This window comes from Blennius ocellaris (assembly GCF_963422515.1).
Source record: "Blennius ocellaris genome assembly, chromosome: 13".
Lineage (NCBI taxonomy): Eukaryota > Metazoa > Chordata > Actinopteri > Blenniiformes > Blenniidae > Blennius > Blennius ocellaris.
This window is the reverse complement of record NC_137662.1, coordinates 9,557,449-9,580,568: the sequence shown is the minus strand read 5'-3', so window position 1 is coordinate 9,580,568 and position 23,120 is coordinate 9,557,449. Positions and strand designations below refer to the sequence as shown.

At 39.8% G+C, this 23,120-nt stretch overlaps 1 protein-coding gene across 1 annotated transcript in view; it reads right to left on the bottom strand.

Annotated features, from left to right (window-relative positions):
* Nucleotides 1–23,120, bottom strand: part of plpp4 (phospholipid phosphatase 4) — a gene marked incomplete at both ends in the record, with an annotated part of 59,290 nt that overhangs the window by 22,309 nt on the left and 13,861 nt on the right. Inside the window, one exon of the mRNA XM_080507839.1 lies at nt 916–1,024. Coding sequence (XP_080363965.1) covers nt 916–1,024 — 109 coding nt within the window. The remainder of the gene's footprint in view (nt 1–915; nt 1,025–23,120) is intronic.

The following is a 23,120-nucleotide window of genomic DNA, read 5'->3' as shown; positions in this document are numbered from 1 at the left end:
TGTTAAAATGTAATTAAAAAAACAAACAAATTTACTGAGTGCAACACCAACCAAATGCAGTCAAAAAACATGGCAAGTGGAATATTTTCCAAATGGTTAATGTAAGTGTAGACAAGAATACAGTGCATTTTGCATACATACACATTATTGGAGTGGTCAGTGATGGTCAAAAAATTATGTCAGAGGTGGGAGTACAGTTTATGAAAGGGTTCTCTCCCAGACATCCCAACCTATTAAAATAATTCAGCCTTTGGAAATATACACATCAAAAACAATACAGTTGGTTGACGTCGAGTTCTCCATTTTATCCAACCTTCTGGATGTCCATGATTGCTCTCAGGTTTCTTCCAATGGTGTGCAAGTACCTTGCATGGCAAATATTGCCATTGATGTGAGAGTCTCTGCATATGTATATGAAAAGATTATTTTGTCTGGTCATCAAAATATATTTCATCAAGGCTTTCCACTGCTGCTTATGCTTGCTCATGTGGATTTGTGGGTTTCCCTTTGTAAAAAAAAACAACTTGAAATGATTGTGTTATAGTTGGTGCTATAGAAATAAAGTTGAATTGAATCGAATCGAATTGAATCATAAGGTTTGTTTGTTCAGTGTTTACAATATGAGGGCCAGGAAAAGTATTTTTTTTACATGCTGCATCAGATAGAAATGCATCTTATGTATGAACCACCCACTGACATAAAAATAAAACCCTTGTCATATATTTGGACGTGATTCAGACTTCTAATCCCAGATGAAATAAAAGTATTTCTGTGAATGACAACCTACAATGAGGTGATATTTCTGTATCACGTAAATGACAAAGTCTTAAGTTCATGATGTATCTCAGGTCAGTTGAAATAAAACTGCTCCAATAAAATAATCAAATCTCTGCAAGTAGAAATAGGCATACTTACAAACATAACCCTCTTGGGGATGTGGTCTGACTCAACCAGAGGATTCTTGTACAGCCAAAGCTCTTCAGGTTGAATCACTCTCTCAAAGGGCTCCAGAAACTCTGTGAACCTGCATCAAAAACAAACACACACTGATCAGTGACTGACATTTTAACAGGTCTATTCACGAGAAGGACACGATGAGAGATGCTACAACTTTTTAAAGTGAGTACAGTACAAAAGATTTCACAGAAAATTCCAATTGGATGAGAAGCTCCAACAGAGGCCATGTAAAGGGGAGCGACTTCACCCAAAATTACCTCCGCTGCGATCTCACACACTTACTGAGTGGTAACAAATTAGTATGCTTCTGCTTCCTCCGGCCCTCCCTGGCCACCCAGTGATCTGTCAGGCACGACCTTGTTCTCTATCATTCCAACAAGGTCTTTTTCTTGCTGCACTCTGAAACAATTCAATATTCTACCTGCTTCTGCAGCTGAACTTCATGAGACTTCACAATAATGATGGAAGCAGTACGGGCTGTGACGAATGTCAGTACAGACTTCAGCCCCTGGCCTTGTACTCCTTTGTGGATCATCAGCATCGCAGAGAGCGGCCTTGAATGTTGTTGGCTGCTGCAACTCAAGCATGTTAAGTGAAGACATTCACAGAAAATAAATATTTATGTTTAAAACACAATGCAAGCAGTTCAATACCGCAATGGATTGGAATCAAATAAAGAGGACGAAGGTTAATAAAGACAACCAAATCAATTATGCTAAAATAGATTTACACATTCAGTGACATACCCATTTAATCTAAACAAACTCACAAATCTAATCAACTAAAATGGGGTTATGCAACAGGTCAAACCTCATTAAAACAACATTTGTTGGTATTTTCTTTTTCCTGCATCTCTGGTCATCTCCTTCACTATTGTTTATGAATTGAAATGAATTATGTTTTGCAGTATCATGAGGCAGCAACCTTTTCTTCAAGCAATAAATGACAAAAAAAGTTATTCAAGTAGAGAGTAGCTAAATGGCACTACAAAATCCACTTCATGTGTTGTTGAGATTGAGACTTGAGAGTTTCGTCTATTAAACAGTTATGCTGAAGGACTCCTTAATCCAAAATGACAGATATACTCTGAACTGCTGTAGACAGCTGAGTTTGCCTCGACACTTCATTGGTGCCTTGGCTGCATAGGAATGTTTGATTTCTCCTGCTCTTTACTCTTTGTATCCCACCACGTCATAAAACAAGAGGAGAGAAAGTGAGCATGAACACTGACATGAACTATGAATCAGGCCAAAAAGATACAAACTAGAAAAAACTTCAGGGATTCATACGCCGCAAGAAGACTTGAATTATAGTAGCAAGAAGAAGCAAAATGAAATTTCGAATTTGGACAATTCATACTTCAGAAACCCAAGTGCAGGCTTCCTGTGATGAGTTGAAAAAAAGAGTGCACAGGTTTGCGTTGGTCACATGAGGTTGAAATTTCTGACCTGTCACTTAATGATAATAGCGCACGAGAAAAAAACCTTCTGCTCAGATGATGTGTTTCTGTTATTGCAAATCATGTAATCATTGGTAGAGATTCACATTTTTGTACTTCCTTAATGCTTCTGCCAGCCGCTTCTCAAAACTATCGATTTCCAAACAGATAGCTTTTTCAGGTTAATATTGTCCTTTTGTAGAATATGACTGATCATACAAGTGATGAAACAGCTACAAGGAATAAGTTCAGAATAACAGCTTGAAACCTCCCACCTTTACAAAGAAGCAATAAAATCCCACAATATTACGAATAGTAAACAAAAATGATATGTTAAAACACAATAAAGTAAAGGGCATAAGGTGTTGTAAGAACAAACCAAGTCCAGGTTTTCCTACTCAAAGTCCTTAAGAAAGGCTTTCTCATGGCCCTCTGAGTGAAAACAATTGTCTCTGCTATCACCAAGTATGTATAGACCCTTAAAAATAATATGAAAAGGTGGGTACTGAATCCCAAGGCAGCTGCCCCAATTTTGTTGAAGTATTCTCGGATATGGTCGCTCAGCTTTCAGATAAACAGATTCTTTCTACGAAGAATCAGTAACTGGGTGATACTCCTCAGTGACACACCCTTTAACTACACATTTATCTACTCCAGAAGCCCACTGGCCAGCGGCAGAAATCTGAGCATATCCAGGATCTGCGGCAACTCCTCAGTGTGAATTCAACCGTTGAAACTTGAGCGAGGCCACAAACTGAAGTGATCCCTAAACCCTCTCCAGAAATAATTGCTTCGACAATACCACCCCCCCCCCCCCCCACCCCTGCCCGTTTCTCTTTTTTTTAAGCTGCAGGGAAATCAATTACATAATTTTTAATCTCCCTAAAAGACATACGACAGATTGCACACCCAGTGGAATGTCTATTTGTTGCCCTGCTGATAACTATGTGTCATGATGTTTTTGCAAAGGCAGAACTCTAATCAGCGTCGGCTCATTTTACACCTTGCTGAGCCCGCATGCATGATTCACTACAGCCGCATTATATTCACGGTATGTGGCGTACAATAAATTATACTGTGCTAATGGCACACAATATGCTCCATGAATTACTCCATTCTCACAGCTTGTCCTCTCATCGGCTCTCTTGAGACTGGCAGTGTTATTACAGTCTTCGGGGCTTACAAGCGGATGCAGAGCGCAGAAAGAAAGTCTGAGTTGAGACGCACCTCGACCCCAATACTGACACAGACACACAGATGAACAAGCTGAACAAACCTCTGGTATGAACGTGCGCTCACAATAAACTCTCGGGTCATTAAATGCGCCAATGATCTACCTGTCACTCCGCAAGGCTTATCTCGCATCCAATGTCTTAATGAGTCCCACATTCCCCGAAGGTATGAATTTCATCCCCGTAATCTTCGGTGGGTTATGTCAGAATGCACAGGCTGCACAAAGTTACTGCGGTGTGTAATTACGTCTCTGTATAGTCAATTTAATTAGTAGTGACATAGTTTGCTCGCCCAACAACCATGAGAAGAAGAACAATGCAAGTTTTTGAGGTCTTTATTGGGACAAAATCAATCTGATCTGACGTACGGTTTTATTGTATTGTAGTATTCAAAATTCATGTTTGTTTGCCGCATCTGTGTCTTTGTTTGCCAAGAAAGATCACTTTAATAAGCTGAAAACAAGATGCCTCTCGGATACGCAATATTCCTTCTTCTTTTCAGAGAATTAGTATCACATCTCCTCCAACAAATCAATGCCACCCTCAAAGGATTGCTTTGGGATTTTCCCTCTGCTCTAAGATTCAGATTGAATTTTCTTTTGCCTCTCTACTCCAATGAAAAACTTTATTAGAAGATAAACCTCAATATGGTTGAGGCACATTCTAAGCGCTCCAAGCTCCAAACGTCATACACAGTTGGACTTAATCAAGGCTAAATCCTGGTTTCCACAGATGGAAATGTTGGTCATTTTATAGGAATTAATTTTAATTGTATTCCAATTCATGAAGCAGCGGTACATGTGAGAGGACATGTTTTATCTACAGCAAAGTGTTGGTGTGCGTAAATAAGACAAAAGTGAACTGCTGCCACATTAATATCAGAATTTAGAGTGGTTCTGACACACACAGTATGCAAACCAATTTATCCTACTCAGAGATAATTGTCATCACATTCATTACAAAAAACAGAGATAACAAGGGTGAACAGATGTGGGGGGTGGGGGGGTGGGTTCTCTGTTAGAGAGGAGAGAAAAGAATCCCAGGTTACCTAGCCAGAGGAGTTGTTAAGATGGGGAGGTGATTTATAGCTTATGTTAGTGATTTGTTTCCCGTTAAAGACTCGGCTTTATTCTGCTGACTGTAGGAAAGCTTGAAATGCAAATAAGCCTGACACCTGAAGATACGAAGATGCTCAGTCGAGGCGAAGATAAGGAAAGAACGAGATAGTGAAAATGAAATGTACAGAAGACTGGTAAATAACAGTTTTTCTCCAAAAAAAAAAAAAAAAAAAGGTGTCATCAGTGCCCCAATGAGGCCCACTTGGGACAATCTCCAGCCGGAACAGGCAGTTCTCCCGGTGCACATAAATACAAGACTCACAAAATGCCCTGAACTCCGCACCGCCTGCTGGCTGCCTGGGAACTACCTCATCTGGGTTGATCTGCCCCTGTTTTTTTTGAGTGGAAACATTATTCAGCAAAGTCATGAAGACTTCCATAAGAGCTGCACCGCTATGGATTCACTGTCAACAGAGCAGGTGTGAGGGAGCAAATGTGAAGATGCTTCATTTCCAAATTTGAAGAAATGGAAATCTCAATTTAATGTTGCATGCTCTGCGGGGGCCATTTATATTTCATTGATATTGCCACATATATTTACATTCATTTTTACAGCTAACCTTTAGTTTGAGCTGTAGGTTTTTACATCTGCTTTTTTACAATTCAGGAACTTTTAAGAGCCTTTGTCTCATCCTTATTTTTCTTTGTTAAGAACCATGCCGCTACGCTAATTTATCATCCCCAATTCTACAAGATGCATATCCTAAGTCTCACAAGCACAGTCTCAGCCAAAGGGATAAAACAGAGTTATTTCTCCAGATCGCTCTCTCTCTCTCTTTTTCCACCTCTCTCTCTCTCTCGCTCTTTCAACAATTGGAGCAGCTAATTATTTGAAAATTCTTGATTTACGATGCACTGCGGGCGGAATGACTTCTTCAAGCTGGAAAGTCTTATGCAGTGCCGGTGTGACAACAAGTTAAAGAAATGTCAGGATATTCTTTCTTAATTAGACATGTTGTGAAGCGATTAGACAGATTGAAAAGTGGTACAAGTTGCTTGGATTAACGACAGGCAAGCTCGCGCTTTCTGCAAACTAAATGGGATACTTGAGTTGAATGTTTATGGGTGTCCCTGCAGTGGTCTATCATAGGTATATCCAAACAGGACCAGAGCATTTGAATCAATATTGATCGTATTATATCTGTGAGCAGGAGCTGGCTAAGCTGAGGCCAAATGCCCAGAGCTCTTATTAAACTTAAGTCCCACAGCATTTATCTGCCGGTGCAGGAGGAATCAGAGCAGCTGTTACACTTTACCACACAGCAGACAAAAGGTGTGACCTCTACCTCTTGGGGGGGGGGGGGGGGGGGGGGCAGAAACTATCAGAGAGCTTTACAGTGTCCATGAGACACAGGCTCAAAACACTTTCAGTGTCTTGAATGTAACTCCCAACCAAATCTCATCATTTCCTGAGTGGAATCCATTTACCTCACTTTGCTCACTAAACAGAGATTGAGATATCTGTTGTATTTCAAGCTACTGTGCTCCCCCACCTACAAACATTTTACCCTATATTGTTATCAGCTGTTTGTCATTGTCTTCCGATTCCCTGTGTATATCCCAAGGCTGGTCGCTTGTAAGTCTGGCATCTATTATTCCCCTATTGTTCCTTGTCGCTGTAATCTTTTGGTTTCTATGTACCTGTCCAGTTTTTGGTTTTTCATTTGGATTGGTTTGGACTTTTGTTACAATTTCGAAGAGGCATTTTGTTTGGACTTTGATCATGTGCGAGAACTTCTATGTTCTAATTTTCTGTCTACAACTTTGTATTTTTTTTATACCACATTCCTGACACGGGCATTCTGGAGAATGCAGGTTGTTTGTTTGCCAACAATTTGATTGCATTTTGCTTTTTCAGAGGTGAATAATAGCCAAGCTTGTGTGTGTGTGTGTGTGTGTGTGTGTGTGTGTGTGTGTGTGTGTGTGTGTGTGTGTGTGTGTGTGTGTGTGTGTGTGTGTGTGTGTGTGTGTGTGTGTGTGTGTGTGTGTGTGTGGTAACGGGATAAATACAGGAGCCACTGAGGGGGGCACTGACCATCTGCCAGATTTGGGACAGAATTTGAAATGACTTTTCCAGCCCGAGGTGTACATCATTACTAGCATTCTCTCAGCCGGGTTGCACCCGCATGACACCCGCTACTTATTACTGCAGTCATTTAATCATACAGCAGGGAGCTATTGAAAAGTGACTTATAAGATTTACAAGCTATTAGGATCAGAGGTTGTGTTGAGCCCTGTGGGAAATTCCCATCCTTCTCTGTTTAGTGCATCGTCTGGTTCATTTAACATGGGTACATTTCCATTCCTCCTTCTGCACACCATCAAATGCTGCAGAATTAGACTGTTCAATAAGCCTTAAATGGTCAGGGGTGAATGCGGAGTGCTTGGACCTCTTAAAATATGAAGGGAGAGAATTGCTAAGAGAAATATAAAGTGCAACATGAGGGAAAAGACCAGAAGAGCTGCCTCTCAGATTTCTGGCCGAGTTATGTCCCAGTGGTGGCTCGCTCGCAGACTGTTCAGGGACGATCAAATCTGGAGTGACTGCATCTTCAGATTGTCTGCAGAAGGGTTTGGCTGCACAGATCAGTTTCAAATCAAAAGGCTGGTAATGCATGCTTTTTAGAAAAACCTGTCAAACTGACATTTTAAAACTGTGTTTTGCTCTTTCAGTTTAATGGGTTTCAGCCTTTCAGCCTTTCAGTTTAATGGGTTTCATAAAATCCTTTAATCATTCAAAGGGCTTGTTTGTTGAAGTTGTTACATCATAAAAGTCCCATATTTTTCAAGGGCCTCGCTCAGGGCCTACAGTGTTAGGCTTTCAAAGATGCAAACTTCCAAACTGAAGTGCACTTCTTCAACCTCTTGGTCACCCCAAGCCAATGTCAGAGCAGCCAGAACCAGAGGCTCTCTACAGCACAGGGGGCTCCAACTGAGGATGCACTGGAGTAAAAATAAAAGTACTAAAATAGAGGAATATTTTTTTTATAAAAGTTTAGAACTAGAAAATGAATAAAGGAGAAATATCTACATATTCAAATAAATCCAATACTATTCAAAAGACTAGCAGTAAAACTACCTGTGTGGAATAATATTTAAAGGTTGACTCATCATGGAGTTTTGTGATTTTTGTTTCTGAGGACCAGAGGACCTCAGGGTCCACGAGGATCCATACGATAAAACCAAGTCTGACAAATAAGAAGGGGAAAGCTCATTATAATGAAGGTGCAAAATCTTATAACAATAATAAGAACATTAAAGTATTAGTCAATTGTTAAAAAGACCTTAAAAATCAATCTTGAAGCATGTGGGGAACCATAGCAGTAATTTTAAGACATGCACAATGTCCTCGTCACATGTGCAGCTGGAATACTAGGTGTGAGACGTCAGCACGCAGCAGGTAGTGCGCCTCAACAGTGTAGAGCAGACAAGGGAGAGTCTGGTGAGAGCTTTGGAGGTCCAACAACAGAAGATGGCCTCCCAGCAAGAGGAGAATGACCGCCTGCTTAAAGAACCTCTTGCTGCAAAAGGCTTACTGGGGAAGACATACGGCCAGCTGAACGCTCTCAGTGAGCGAATGCTTCCAGACAGCAACAAGCATTGGGAGGTGCGCTGGAACATGTGTGAGAAAAACTTAGCTGGAAAGGAAGAAACTTTGCTCATGAAACACCAGCAGCAAGTCGCCCAGCTGAGTGCAGAGCTGAATACAGTGAAAGAGGCTGTGCAGACCAAACAAACTCGGGCCAAACAAGAACTGATGGTCTCCCAGCTGGAGGAGAAAGAGCGCCAGCTGAAAGAAGCTCTGGCAGCAAAAGACTTGCAGGAGATGAGATACGGCCAGCTGAAAGCTCTGAGTGTCAAGATGAGGGCCGACAGCAATAAACACTGAGGGAAACGCTGGAATATGAGGGAGAAAGAGATGGCTGCGAAGGAGGAAATTCCTGTCAAGAAACAAGTCACCCAGCTGACCGCTAAGAAGGAGGCTCTTTGCATAAGCCTCAAATCACCTTAGATCCCCAAGACAGAGTCTCTGGCAGAGTGGGAGCACCGCTGGGGGCTTCGGAAGGAGAAAGTGGCAGCAGTGATCGCCTGTTTGAAAGAGGAGCACCGGCGTGAGAAAGCGGCACTGATCTAGAGATCGACTTTCATCCATTTGTTTTAGTTTATTCCCAACATTTCACACAACTTTAGTTATTTTACTTTGTTTTTACATTGTATTGTTTGAAATCACAAGTTGCAGATGAAAGTTTGTATTTTCAATATTCCATCAGTGACCCTTTTCAAAATTTTGATTCCCGCTTCATGAGAAGGAAACTGAATAAACAAGAAAATTGTAGAAGCCCGTGGGAAGGAGGAGGTCAGGTTGATGGAAGGGAGCTTCAGAAGGAGAGAGGAGCTGCATCGACAGACCGGAGGAGCAGAGGAGACGTCCACACTGAACACCAAGATCATGGTGGACAAGATCCCTCAGCTAAATGCATGCATGTCTGACCCGAACTGCAGTACAAGAAGAAAGCAGGATAAAGAAGAGATAGGCAAACTAAAAAAAAACAACTAAAAACTAAAAAACATGTCGGCACAGCGTGAGAGCAGCATGCTTGTATGGAGTATGCATGTTCTCTCTGTACCTGCATGGGTTTGGTTTCCTCCAATGTTCAACGACACACACCTCCTCTTCACCTTTCTCTTCTTCATTTATCCTCACATTTCAGTCAAAATATATGAATACATTCATTTATCTCAATGAAGTCTGAAGCTGATGTTTGCTAAATGAAGTTAACAGTATGTACTTTTTCTTCAGATTTCATTCATCCCATCCAGTAAACAACATAAAATGAGTCAAACACAGAATTATTTGTTTGGCCTAAGTCGAGAGCACGTCCACTGTTTTTTGTTGTTGTTTAAAATGGTCAGTTGGATACGGGTTTGTCTGTGGTTATTAATAAATGTCATGATGTAAATAGATTTTCTTCAGGAGGGGTTTCACTATTGCTTTTGTAAAGGCTTCCTATCTATCTCATGATGCATACAATTTCAATTCCAAAGCATCTATAACATATTTTTAAAAATCTGAAAAGCAAAAGGTTGGGGCCCTAGCATCAATTATAATAACATTGTCTGGTGCTTCCTAGCAAACATTCAAACTTATTTAAAACAGATCACTGGTCTGAGAAAATGTTTGGTTTATTAAAATCAAATTTGCTCCCAAAGTGGTCTGCAAACTCCTCCCATAAAAAAGTTAGTAAAAGAGTTTCTGTGTTCATTAAAATCAGGTTTGATTAAATTATCATGGACTTGAGGATGATTTGGAAAATTATTCCAGTAAAATAATTATGCACCCTTTTATTCTATAATTTCATATCTATTCGTAATGTTTGATTGAGGCTGAAGAAGGAGGATAAAATGACAGCTAGTAAAATCACTGAAGGACTTTTGCAGCGTCGATAAACTTTACAGACACCTCTTGAGTCAGAGAGTGCCTCACACTGAGTAGGTATTGGTCAAATGCAGCCACTTAGGAAATGATGGGACTTGGTTGGGAGCTAAATTCAATGAACCAACAAAAAAAGATACACTGGTGAATAGGCCATGATGATGGAATCCAAAATGCGTACCTTGTTATGAGTTTGCTGCATGACATGATGAACAAAATGCATACAGATCAATAAATTGTTTCAATGAACGATTGTTTATGTGTAAGTTAAAATTATCGGATGAAGTGCAGTTTATTGTTAACATTTTGCAGGTGAATGAGATTATAATAAACAAAATCAACAGGCTTTCGGAAAACAAAGGATTGGAACTCACTAGAAAATGACAGGCTTCAGTGAGAACTGCCAGTCCAGCCGTATTTTTGTGAGAAATAAACGGTCAAACTTGTTATATAAAATCAGGTCATTAATGATAAAAAAATTTAAAAAAAAAATCTTTGACAAAGCGTGAACATTTTAAAGAACCATTTTAAGGGTTAAAAAAGTGTTTTCTGGACACAAATATTGCACATTTCAAATATTTGGCCTGCAGAAGTTCTCCTTTTATAGTATCTGAGTGTGATGATGGTTGGAAAGGGGCAACATGGTGGTGGGCTATATGAAGCAATATTTGTTTGAAAGGGGCAGTAGGGGGCACTGAGCTGAAGGACTGTGGGGAAGGAAGTATGAGGTAGAGTGGAGTCACAGTCAATCACCTGATGTTGTGATTTTAACCCCATGCTGGATGATGGAGGCCGACATGCAGCTGACACCCCTGCAAGGGTATATGCCTTTGTGTTCTGGGTATGAACAGACTGGAGGCAGGTGTTCAGAACTTGCTGAAGTGCCATGCCCCTGTAGGGGGACAATTACCACAGCTGGCCAGCAAATAATAATCATTTAAAAAAAATCATTAAAATCCTTGATTGAGGACGAGAATGCAGCTCCAGACTTTATATAGAATGACTGGGGCTGTCGGACCAGGAAAAAAGTGAGTGAGTGTTGAAGAAGTGTCCCTCTAATGGTAGAGTCCCTGACTATTGTTGTACTTGGGGAGGACAAAGGGATGAGGACCATTACTTGGTGGCTAAACCAGGATCAGTTCTGCCAAGATGGTGACACAAGTGAGGAGAGCCCCCAGCACGCCAGTTCATCACATCTTTGAGCTGTCTACACCAGACTAAGGAGGTAAAAGACCGAGAGGACAGCCGGTTGTACTGCAGCCTTCCACCTGAAAGTACCAACCGACAGGTGGATCTATGCAGTCCACGAAGTCTCAAGGTGAAGTGTGGCGCAGGAGGAGGGTTGTGCCATAGAGAGGTCCTGCTGAATGAGCTGAGGCAGATTTGTTTGGACTGCAGTTACCAGGAAGCCAGACAACATCATGAGTTGGGCCATAAAGCTAGCCCATAGTGACTCTTTTAATTTTTAAGTTCATCTGAGAACAGATATCCTCCTCCTCCAGGTCTGTAATTGTTTTCTGTTCCATCTGTAGGAGGACATTATCCTCACCAGGGTGAATTGTTGTTCCATAGTTTGTTTGTGTGGGATGCTCACTCCTTGACAATCCACGTTAGAATAAGATAGCTATCAGCTGTGTAGAATTGTGCAGGAAGACAAAACATGTTCAGGAGACAGTCTTGGAGATGTGACAATATCCAGCATTGATATCAGCCTGTATTCACTGTACCTTGATGCATCAACATGAATGTTTGCTTTCTTGTGTAAAATGTTAACTGCTGTAAAAACACAAAAAGTACCATGCCTTGTTGTCTTTTAATATAATGATAATGTCCAGATCTCGGAGCATCTTCCTCCAACTAACTAACTTGATTGCTAAACTTATTTTATTGGATTGATCCATACAGAGTCATCCATTTGTACATTACAGTAAAAATGCCTGATGAGTATATCAGTACAGCCCAAGGAAAGAGAGACAACTAAAAGGTGCTATTGTTATATGTAATTTGTTCATTTCTCAAGTGAATAAAATAAACACAAAAAGCATAGTGACAATATTTCCTGTTTGTGTTGTAATAAATATGCTAATGCTCCTGACAACCTGGAAAAAGGGGGTCAAACATCTATTCTCCTTCTATTCAAAACAAGCTGAATATATTTTTCATTACTGTATGCATCTTTTTAGACGATATTAACCTCCCCACTGCATCTGAAAAATATGATAACGGCAATGTTTTAACCAATTAAATACAAATTTGCAATGACTAATGATGAGTGTGGCAGCCGATGTATCTCAATTTACCACAGATCTTACATACCCAACATTGCTGAGATCAGAAAGCTACAGGTTTTGCTTAAGTTATCATTTCTCACTCCATGCAGTGGAAAAAGAAAATCTTGTGTTTGCCGTTTCAGCAAAATCAAATCTAACTCCTCCAGCATGGAAGGATTAAAATAAAGACAGCTGGGCATCTGTGATTTAATAAAGCGCTGCTGCAGCAATTGGATTAGGGGTAGGTCACAGCGGAGACAGAGGGAAGCTGACTGACAAACTGTGGAAACATGTCTTGATTTAATTATGCCTCTTTATTTCATTCATTATTAGACCCATAGACCTTAGTGCGCATTTGCTGTCATGACAAATAAAGTTCCTCTATGTGTATCAAAGAGTGGACAGGAGGAACAGCAGGAAAAACTGAACATTTCAAGAATAAACGTTTTAATCATGCTTGCAGGGATCTGGTAGATTCGCCCGGGATTGAGGATATAAAGCTGCACATTTGTACTGAAGAGACACCAGACAGCAGGGAAACAAGTTTGAACAGTAGGTTTTACAGTAGGAGGTGAGGTTGTGCATTTGGGTATGGCAATTGTTTTAAAAGCTGGAGTTTGGAAACAGAATTTAGGCTTGTGGTGTAGTGATGAGGCACAGCTGTGGCTCCAAGGAGCATCTGATCACTGCACATTTCAGAATGATAATTGTCGCAGAATAAGTGAAAAATGGAAACATAATTTAATTATGTTTTGAACCAGTAAATAAAGTAAAGTATCTGCTGATGGGAAGATTACCTTCATAATATTAATTTGCTCATCTGGATTTTCCGCATCATAATTTACTCATCCGGCATTATCGCAGTCACTCAAAACAATGGATGGGATGTGTTCAAAATGGAGTTGTATAATGTCCAAGGGGCTTCATGACCAGAGCTCGGCCGTACAGCTCACTGTTATGCGGATGCAAGGATTATAACAAACACTCTTTTTCTGAATGTTGGGTTTGTGGTAGCTGTTGGGGCTTCGGTCGAGCGTGCCGGGAATGCACAGTATTGGTCATGTCACCAGCAAGGCAGAGACAGGGGAGTGGGATGGATGCTGAGTGACATTTGGCCGCAGCACTGGCTTCCCAGGAGATCTCGCTTCTCAAGTTGGCTAAAGGGAAGAAGGCGAAAAAAGAAAAATAGCAGGATTTGTCTTGTCACACAAAGCCATAGCAGAGTACGCTATGGAAAATTCAAGAAATATTTTTGTGTTCTAATTACCCATTGACACTGGACAAAGCACAAAGGTATATTTAAAAGTGACACTATAATAGGAAGCAGAACAAGGGCTGCCTTTGCCGGTGTCTGTCAGGAGAAAACCCATGAGACACTTAAAGAAAGGTCAGAGGCCTAAAATTGAGCCACGTTCTTTGTAATGGGGCTGTCTGATTGTGGCTGGATGTGGACAAAGGGACAAGCAGTGATCGAGGAATCAAGGTATAATCCAGTGGTGCAGTGTTGGTGATGCTGTCGGTGGTGGGAGGGTAAAGTGAGATACGTCGCTCACAGCAGGAAAGAAAAGAGTGAACTGAAAAGTTTTCTAGGAGGCTTTGCAAATGCTCAATATATCTGAAGCTTGTAGTCATTCAGCCTGCTGAGTAAATACAAGGAATATACTGCTCCACTAGTGCTTGCTCATTTCGAGTTTCCTCTCCCTCTTTTGTACTAGAAAGTCTTCCCCTTAATGCACCCACATGCTACTGAAGTAGAATACGGTTATTCACTTTAGCAACTTTTTTTCTTCTAGTTTTTCTTCCTTATTTTCCTCCCACATGACTTCACCATGACACGAGCGATGTAAACAGCCTATGGCATCCTAACAAATACAGATATAACAAAAGACTTAGAACTTAGGAATTTTCATGCCTGTTATGATGACTAAAAACTCTGAAGTTAAACAAGGACTTGTAGATGGTGAGCAAAACTTTACTGTGAACAAAGGGAAACCATTCACCTTCACGCTCTGATGAAAACACTCGTATTAACACCTTGAAGCAGTAACACTGATTCCCTGATCTACACGTAAAACTGTTCTGTGTTTTATTGAAAATAATCTGTTTAAGAGTTGAGTTAGGTTATGTTGAATTGTTGCTTCATCCAAACCAACATGGCAATTCGATTGAATCCCTACTAGACTTTCCCTCAGATTAACACATCATTATGACATTGGTTTATCTTTAGTAGTAGGTTGTATACCACACACTTTCATGGTTGATCTCATGAAACCTCTTCTTAAAAGACCCACCTGTTAGTATTTATAACATCCAAATGATTTATTTCAATTTCCAGGATTGTCAGGATTTTCAGCTTATTATGATGTCACCAAGTCATAAAAGTGAAGTTCACTGTAATGTTAGAAGGATGATAAATTAACTTTGTAAAACATTAAAGTGATATCACAAATATGCTTTAAAAAACTAATTTCAGATAGACTAAAATAACTTCACAAGATAGTGTTAAAGTCTTGGTTGTATTTTATTTTTTGACATGCTTTATTATGAGGAGTTGCTGTTTGCTGTGTGTGTGTGTGTGTGTGTGTGTGTGTGTGTGTGTGTGTGTGTGTGTGTGTGTGTGTGTGTGTGTGTGTGTGTGTGTGTGTGTGTGTGTGTGTGTGTGTGTGTGTGTGTGTGTGTGTGTGTGAGTGTTTGTGTGTGGGTGGCTGGGTGGAATCCACATCCACAGACATATTGTGAGGACGTCGCCCCAAGGAGAAGTTTGTAACATCAGGTGTGTGCGATGAATGGTGACTTAGTGACCCCACTAGATGGATAAACTGCTACATTCTTGTTAACAAGCCATTCAAAGGCTTCAAGTGCTGCATTCCAGAGGCTTTCGGTGACAGCAAGGATAATGAGCTATGCAACTACGCAGAACTGGAGCGTGTGATGAACAGCAGCTGGAGTAAACATGTATTCCCACAGCATCATTCTCTCTAAGTCAAGTAAGAGAACATTCACAGTGCTGATACACTGTACAAACTGAAATGTCCTTCCTGGAAACAGCAGTCTGGAGATGCATTTGTCACTGTCCAGTGACGGGACCTCTTCCTATCAGTCCTGCCACCATCCATCCATCCATCCATCCATCCATCCATCCATCCATCCATCCATCCATCCATCCCTCCCTCCCTCCCTCCCTCCCTCCATCCATCCATCCATATCGTGTTCAAGGTTGGGTTGAACATACAAACTCTACACACAAAGACCCGGTCAGTAATTGAACCCATGCCTTTTTTGATGTGCGGCAGGAGGGCTAAGCACAATGAAGTCCAGCCTGTCACCAATTGAATTTAAATGTAATAAAAGTTGGACAGAAAGTGAAATATAAGTGCACAAAAATTGCTAAAGCTTGTGGACTGTCAGCATATTTTGTAGAACTGCAAAATCCTCCCATTATTGAGCTATTAAGCCAGCGAGCTCAAAGCTCCGAGAGTGCAAGGGGCCGAGAACAGGGGGCCGAGCAGTATAAATAATAAACACACAAGGGAGCCCCAAAATGATCTGGAGACACTCAGCTACAAGTACTTAACAAATTGCAAATTAAACACAATTCAAACCAAAAGCTATTATTTTCAGCATACAATAAAACAATTGTTGACTTTTAACAAAAATGTCTCTGTTTCCTCAACCTTGTTGCTGAAGAAACTATCCTACCTCTGCTCCACTACACTGATTGGAATGAATGGGTCAATATCATGCTCCGTAAAAGCTTGATCATCATGGAATGTTTTGAATGTTACAGCACATAATGACAAATACAGTCCAACATAAATCTTTAGAAATGTCATATTCAGTTTTCAGAAAAGATGCACTTAAATCCAACAAAATGTCAAAATAACTTTGATAACAACTTACAATTACAAATTGAAGAGTCCTAAGATGCCTATTTTGTTCCCAAAAGAATAATTCTTTTCAGAATATTGCATTGACACTTTGTTGTATTAGCGTGAATATTACATTTAGGTTATTCAATATCTGTAAATAAATAAACATATTGAACATCCCACCTCGGTCGAGTGGGAAAGGTTGCTGCCTGCCACAATATTTTCTCATATCATCTTATTTTGTTATTATTATTTCATCAATCAGGTGCTTATTTAGGGCAGCTGATTGATCTATCTATCTATGGAACATGCTTTATAATCTATCATGTTCAGCAAACTTAACTCTCCAATGAGAAGAAATCAATCTCAGACAAATTGCTTTGTCCCCTTTGAGAGAAACAAGAAAAAGAGAAAACGTGTGTGAATGGAGCTGCATTGAAACTCGCTGGTCTCCTGCTTTGATAAACAACAATGTGTTCACCTTTAACCCGCTGCACCGTGATCACACCTAAAACATAACTGGGTTGATCTAAAAACAGCAGGTGTGAAAGTACTCAAAATTTTAGTCTGTCTGTCTATTTTTTTCATGTCTGGTTGCCCTGTCTGCTGTCATTCCAGATGTGGTGTCACACTGCCTCTGTGTGCCTCAGCTTGATCCTTGTTCCTGATTGTCTCCAGCTGTGCCTCATCAATCTCCTTCCTCCATGCATATGGCAGTTTGTTGTCCCGTGTGTCACTTGTCTGTCGTATAGTATCCTCATCTCATGCGTCGCATAACGTGTCCAATGTCCAATGTGTTTACAGTATTTCAGCCATATCTATTACCAGTTTGCACATATAAAAATACTGCAGGCATGTCTGAAATTGTGCAATTTTACCAAAATGGGTGGAATTTGTGATTTTATGGACAGCACTCAATTAAGATTTCTTTGAGAATTGAATTGTTTCTAAGTGGTGAAAGGCTCGGCTGGCTCCCAAGACTTTCACTTATCTCTCACGTTGCCGTTTTCATTTTTTAATCACCAGAATTTCCTGGATCCACAGATTCAACTGCATGATATCACACTTCATTTTGAGGTTATGGTGGCTCGGGTTTCCATCCAATCACTCCATGGTCCAAGCAAACAAGCATGGACGCGATTCAGTTCCCACAGAACATTGTCATGTACAAAAGGAGCATGCTAAAGCCTCAGTTCATTACTTTTGTTTGCACATGATACTCGTGCTGTTATTTTTAGGAAGTCAAACACAAAATGCATGAAAGCTGAGAGATGAGTCTAGTTTAAGTATGCCACGTTGGCACAAAAACTGAAAACTTTTGTTGAGTTTTCAGTCTCTACTTACCAGTGTTGCCACAGTTATTAAAAAAAAAGACTAATCTGATTTTTGATTACTAGTTACTCCTTTAAAAGTAATGTAGTTACTTCAATGATTACTTGTTTTTAAAAGTAACTAAGTTAGATTACAAGTTATTTGAATTACTTTCAGCAGCTCCCGACAACAACCGGTTTTGCCAAAAACTGCTGATCCCTGCCTCCTGCACCTGCAGATTCATATTTGACCTTCATTCCTTGTTGTATGTATATCTGACTCATTGTTTTATTATCAGATTTGTACTATTACTGGTATTTGCAAAAACTGAAATGCTGTTGTGCAAACAGGGCCTCAATTTACTTTTTTTTCTGCCTTTCCCTTTTCCATCCTCGTCTTCCTGCCAATCTGTCCTTTGCCAAATGAAATTTAGAATAAACCTTTGTCATTGAGTTATGCGTCCAAAATGTCAGGTATGGGAGGATTCTGAGTTTTTGGTTTGTGAAGTAGAGTCACTGGCACATGCATCTGATGTGTCAGTGTATCAGGACATCAACCATCAAAACAAGAACTTTTTGCCTCAGTGTTGTCCATTTTAATGGATTTGTTAGGTGCACACATGTTGGCACCAGAGCAATGATTTTAGTGGCATTAAAGCAAAATGCATATCTACACCAGGAGGAACTGCTGGGCTGATATCATGTGTTATATAAATGATAAGACTTTCTGGAGGTGAAACAATCCTTTTTTTCTTTTTCTTTTAAAATGTTGTCTTATTTATAAGCGAGTTCACTTTCCTTTTGGTTGTGACTGTTTCTTTTTTCTTTTTTTATCATAAGCTGATTATTTCCAACAAATAAACATCAGTGTGGTGAGATGACGGAAATTATTTGTTTCAGTTCTTAGATTGGGATCAAGCAAAGATGGAAGAAAAACTACTTTTCCAAAGTATTGTTTAAACAAAAAGAAAATCTCAAGCTCTGAGAAAAATAGGCTGGACAAATAATTGAATTTTCTTTTCCTCTGGGCTGTTTGTGAGACTATTATTTTTTTCCTTTTGTGCTTCTACACATCAAATATGGGCAATGTGACAACTGAGTATGGAGCCTTCAGGTTCTGTTAGATCCCTGTTGCATTGCCGGACTGTGTATTCATTTCTGCACAAAAATGAAATGTAATGATGTTTGTTGTATTTTGATTCATTTTCAGGATGCATTAAGGAGTAAATAATTGTTGGCCTTTGTTGCAATAGCTTCCATTTATTGGATATTCACCAGAGCAAATGCAAGCATGGCATCAGATCATTTACCTTTAATGAAAATGAAGACTTATGCACAAAATGCTGAACAGCACACCAATAACTGGACCAAGGAATTGCTATTTCAGCTCCATTTTTAATTAAAAAGGCATCGCATTTTGACTGCCTCTCATTCTGTGTAAGCTATTTGTTAAGATATTGGTATATTTGTCTTTTCAACATGTGCTATCAGAACGAGTGCTGCAGGAGGAAAGATAAGAGAGGGTCGCTGGCAGCAATACCTGATGTTTATCATTAATCTTGAAGGAAGATAAGGCTGACAGTACTGGATTACTCCTTTAATAACTTCTGTAAATGTGAACCAGACGTAACACCAAATGAAGTTTGCAGCTACTGTACATATTATACAAATTTATTCCAGCAAGTCACCCCTGTACTCAGTAATTATCTCGTGGCCTTTCGTCAAACTGTCGCCGCTGAAGCATGAAACACACAAGGAATTTAGCATTTATCAAGTCACCTTGAAATGTTTTGATCCAGGAAGTTTCTCTTCTAATCTGGTTTCCATTAAATGGCCTTTGAAGCTGATGACTATCAAAATATAAAACTGGCCTGATAACACAATATAATTAATTCAGCAGACAGAATAGATGGCCTGTATGGTTACATCAGACAGTAAGAAATCTATATTCAGCTCAGCACAATCATGCAGTGTTTGGAAAATCAGTGGCATTAAACACTGATCAACCATCACATTGTGACCACAATGTAGCTTAAACTACTGCAGGAATCAACACTATAGAAAGGGATCAGGATATCAAATATTAGGCTAATAAAGGGGGGATGCCAATCATTATATAGGTGGCCAAAATATCATGGCTGATTAGTATAAAGACTTATCTAGATGTGATTGTAAATGTTATTAGGTCTAAGCCCCATGATACAATGTCAAAAAGCTTCCATATGATTAGGTATCTGAAATTATTTCAAAGTCGAGGGAGCACATTCCAGATTGTCACCGTTTCAGTAGCAGATCATGCTGTATTTGGGTTAAACACCCCCTCGAGTTTTATCTGTTGTGCAGATGAGACATTTTAAGCTGCACGTGTGTTTCTATTGGTTATGAAGTTAGTGAGCAAGTCAAGAAGAGTCATGAAAAACATGGCACTCCTTTAATGAAGACAACATGAGAGGATTCAATGTGAAAAATATCTTCTTTTTTGACATTTGTTTGAACCAGATGTATTGATAACTGAACTACCCCCCCCCCCATATATTTAACATGAAAACTATGAAAATGTATACCAATATGAAACAATATTCAAATGATTTTTAATGACAGTGTATGCATATGTTTCCAACAGCTCAGTCTACATCTCGCAAAGCAACTAACAGCAAATGCATGTTTTATCGGCTGCAGGGTTAGGAAACACTCTAATGTGCAACATTAGTTACCAGATACATGACGCTGCTTGACAAGATGAGCAAAGTAGGGAATTTAGCGGTCGAATACATTTATACACCTATTTCTCATTGATTAAGAAACTGCTGGCTGGTAGAAAATAGAAAAAAAACCCAGGAAATATTGTATTTCCTGGGGTCTGTTAGGCTTGTGGATAAGCATGCATGGGAAAAGTGGGGTGGGGGGCAACTGAAAGAATTTAACAGAGTCCCCCGGATCACGTGCACACATTAGACACATATACGCATGCATGTGGGACAAAGAAACTGACATCTATCACTGCTGTCATGCTTGGTTTTTAATCGTAGCGAATATCAAAGTTGATAGCAAAGAAAGATGTCTGCCCTATGTCCATTCAAAGGAGGGACAAACAGAAACTCTCCTTACACCATCCACAGAGTGTCAGTCGGTCATTAGCAGCATCAGAAGTCAGCTCTTTCTAACACACACAAACACATGCACACGTACACACAGCAGTGATCCCGATATATATTGAATTTATGATGTACGTACTGATCTGTAGGACTTGTGAAGACTGTTTGCACTTCCTTTGCTCACTTAAGGCTAGTTTAGTTTTATAGTGCGGGCTTGAACTGTGTTTCTGTGTCCTTTGGTGTTTTTGTCATGTTTATGACTTTCAGTTTTACTCTGATGACTTTTATCAGCATTTGCATATTCTTTCACTTGAAAACATTTCTGTTTTCGAGTGTGTTTATGTCACATACTGGAAAATGAATACTTCTTGTTTCATATTTCCACGATTTGCGTGTGTGAATAAACAAAACCATGGCAGGTGTGTGGCTCACACAAATGATGGAGGGATATATTCTTTTCTTTCTGGCTGATTAGCCTCTTATGGAGGACAGCTACTGCTGCAATGTAGTAAACCACAAACAAACTTTCAGAGCTCATCAGCTCTGAAAACCGAATGTTTCCTGTCATGACTGCAAATGATCTGCAGCAAATAGTGTGAAATCATCTGCTTCCTCAGAGGATTGCTTTTATCAAGCTTTACGTGTAGTTTCTTTCACGGTATAGCTTAAATGCCCTACACGCCCCCTGAGCGCTCTTGTATTCTGCATGATTAGACCTCTGTGTGTTGCTACCGGAGGTCAATCTGCACTGTGCACTAATAAGGGTGGTAAAGGCAACAAAGCTAACAAGGGAATGAGGGCGATGTCAGTCAAGCACAGCCTGTACATGCGCACACACACTAAAGCACACACACGTGCACACACAGACACACACACACACACACACACACACACACACACACACACACACACACACACACACACACATACACACACACACATTGACGCAAATTGGAAAGGAGCACATTGAAAGACTATTAGTATGGATGTTTTGACATTTTTGTCAAATATCAGTATATGTGAAAGAGAAGAAGATGAAGAAATGGAGGACAAATTTAAACAAGGGCCTTTTGTGGAGCAGAAGCTGCTTCTTCTCTACAGGGGGGGACGTTTGGATACAGACTTTTATTCTTTGTATATTTGGATGAAAATTCAATGCATGGCTCAGTCTGAGGTCATACTGAAAAACATCAAACAAGAATGGGATTTATGAGCACATATGAAAGGTTAATAATCATTTCAGCAGAAGTCGACAAAATCAATGTTTTGGCCAATGACCCATATCTGACATTTTTACGGAAATGGGAACAACATAAAGCTGACTCTGGACCTGATTTAAAGAAGTTGAGCAATTATCTTCTGTGATTTCCTAATGCTTAGTTTTTAACTTTTAATATTTTGAAGCCACAAGAAAAAACAATATTTATAAGACAGTCGTGGTAAAACCATCACGAGAGTTACATTTACAGTTACATAAACTCAATTTTAACTGGTAGTTTTGTTATCCCCACAAAAAGAAACAACAACAAAACAGTGTCACACCCTGGCTGATTTAAGAGCTGCAAATCAGCATAATTTCCTTGTTGGTCTGTGTTATTAATTGATTAATTTATAGTATTGTTGCTGTGCAGTTAATACAAACGGAATGTAAAAACTTCAATTCAGTCTGAGATGCTGACAGACTTCCTGTTGTCCCTGTTTGCTGTTATGCTAACCATGAAGTGCAAACAAAGCCACCAAAGACAGTTATTTGTTTGACATTTCAGCCTCAGCCATAATAACAATGAATCCATTCATCACTTCATGATATTCATGTTTTAAAAGGAAATCTCTTAAAACAGCTTATCTGTGCTAATTTCCAAAAGAATAAGTCACAATTGAAATAATTTCATTTTTGATATTAGTTATTTTTGTGGCGATGCAATCATAATACAATTGTTCTATCAATTACTGTTAGGTTATTATGATCTCATGCTTTAGGAGCCGTGGCTCTGTGCATGCTGGTTTACTCATGTGGCTCATTAAATGGACCGGAGGACTCATTAATATGATTAGTTCCACCTGTGTGTTTCCTGCATTAAAAATCAGTGCCATAAGTGTAGAAGAAGAAAACAAGTCCTCTGTGCTCACAGTATTCACCTTTGTTAGCTCCAAGAAACATCAGTGCTGCTTTAATGCGTCTGCTTAAATGACTTGAACCTTGGTGGTCACAAAGCTCCACTTAGAGTTAACGGGTGTCAAGGACAGTTCAGTTATTCTGTCTGTAACCTCAGCACAGCTAACCGGCCTCATCAATGTAAGTGTCTGTATGAGTGTGTGTGTGTTTCTGTCTGCGCATGTTATATCTCTCTCTCTTACATTCCCAAAGACTGAAACTACACGACACTTATGGGGCCC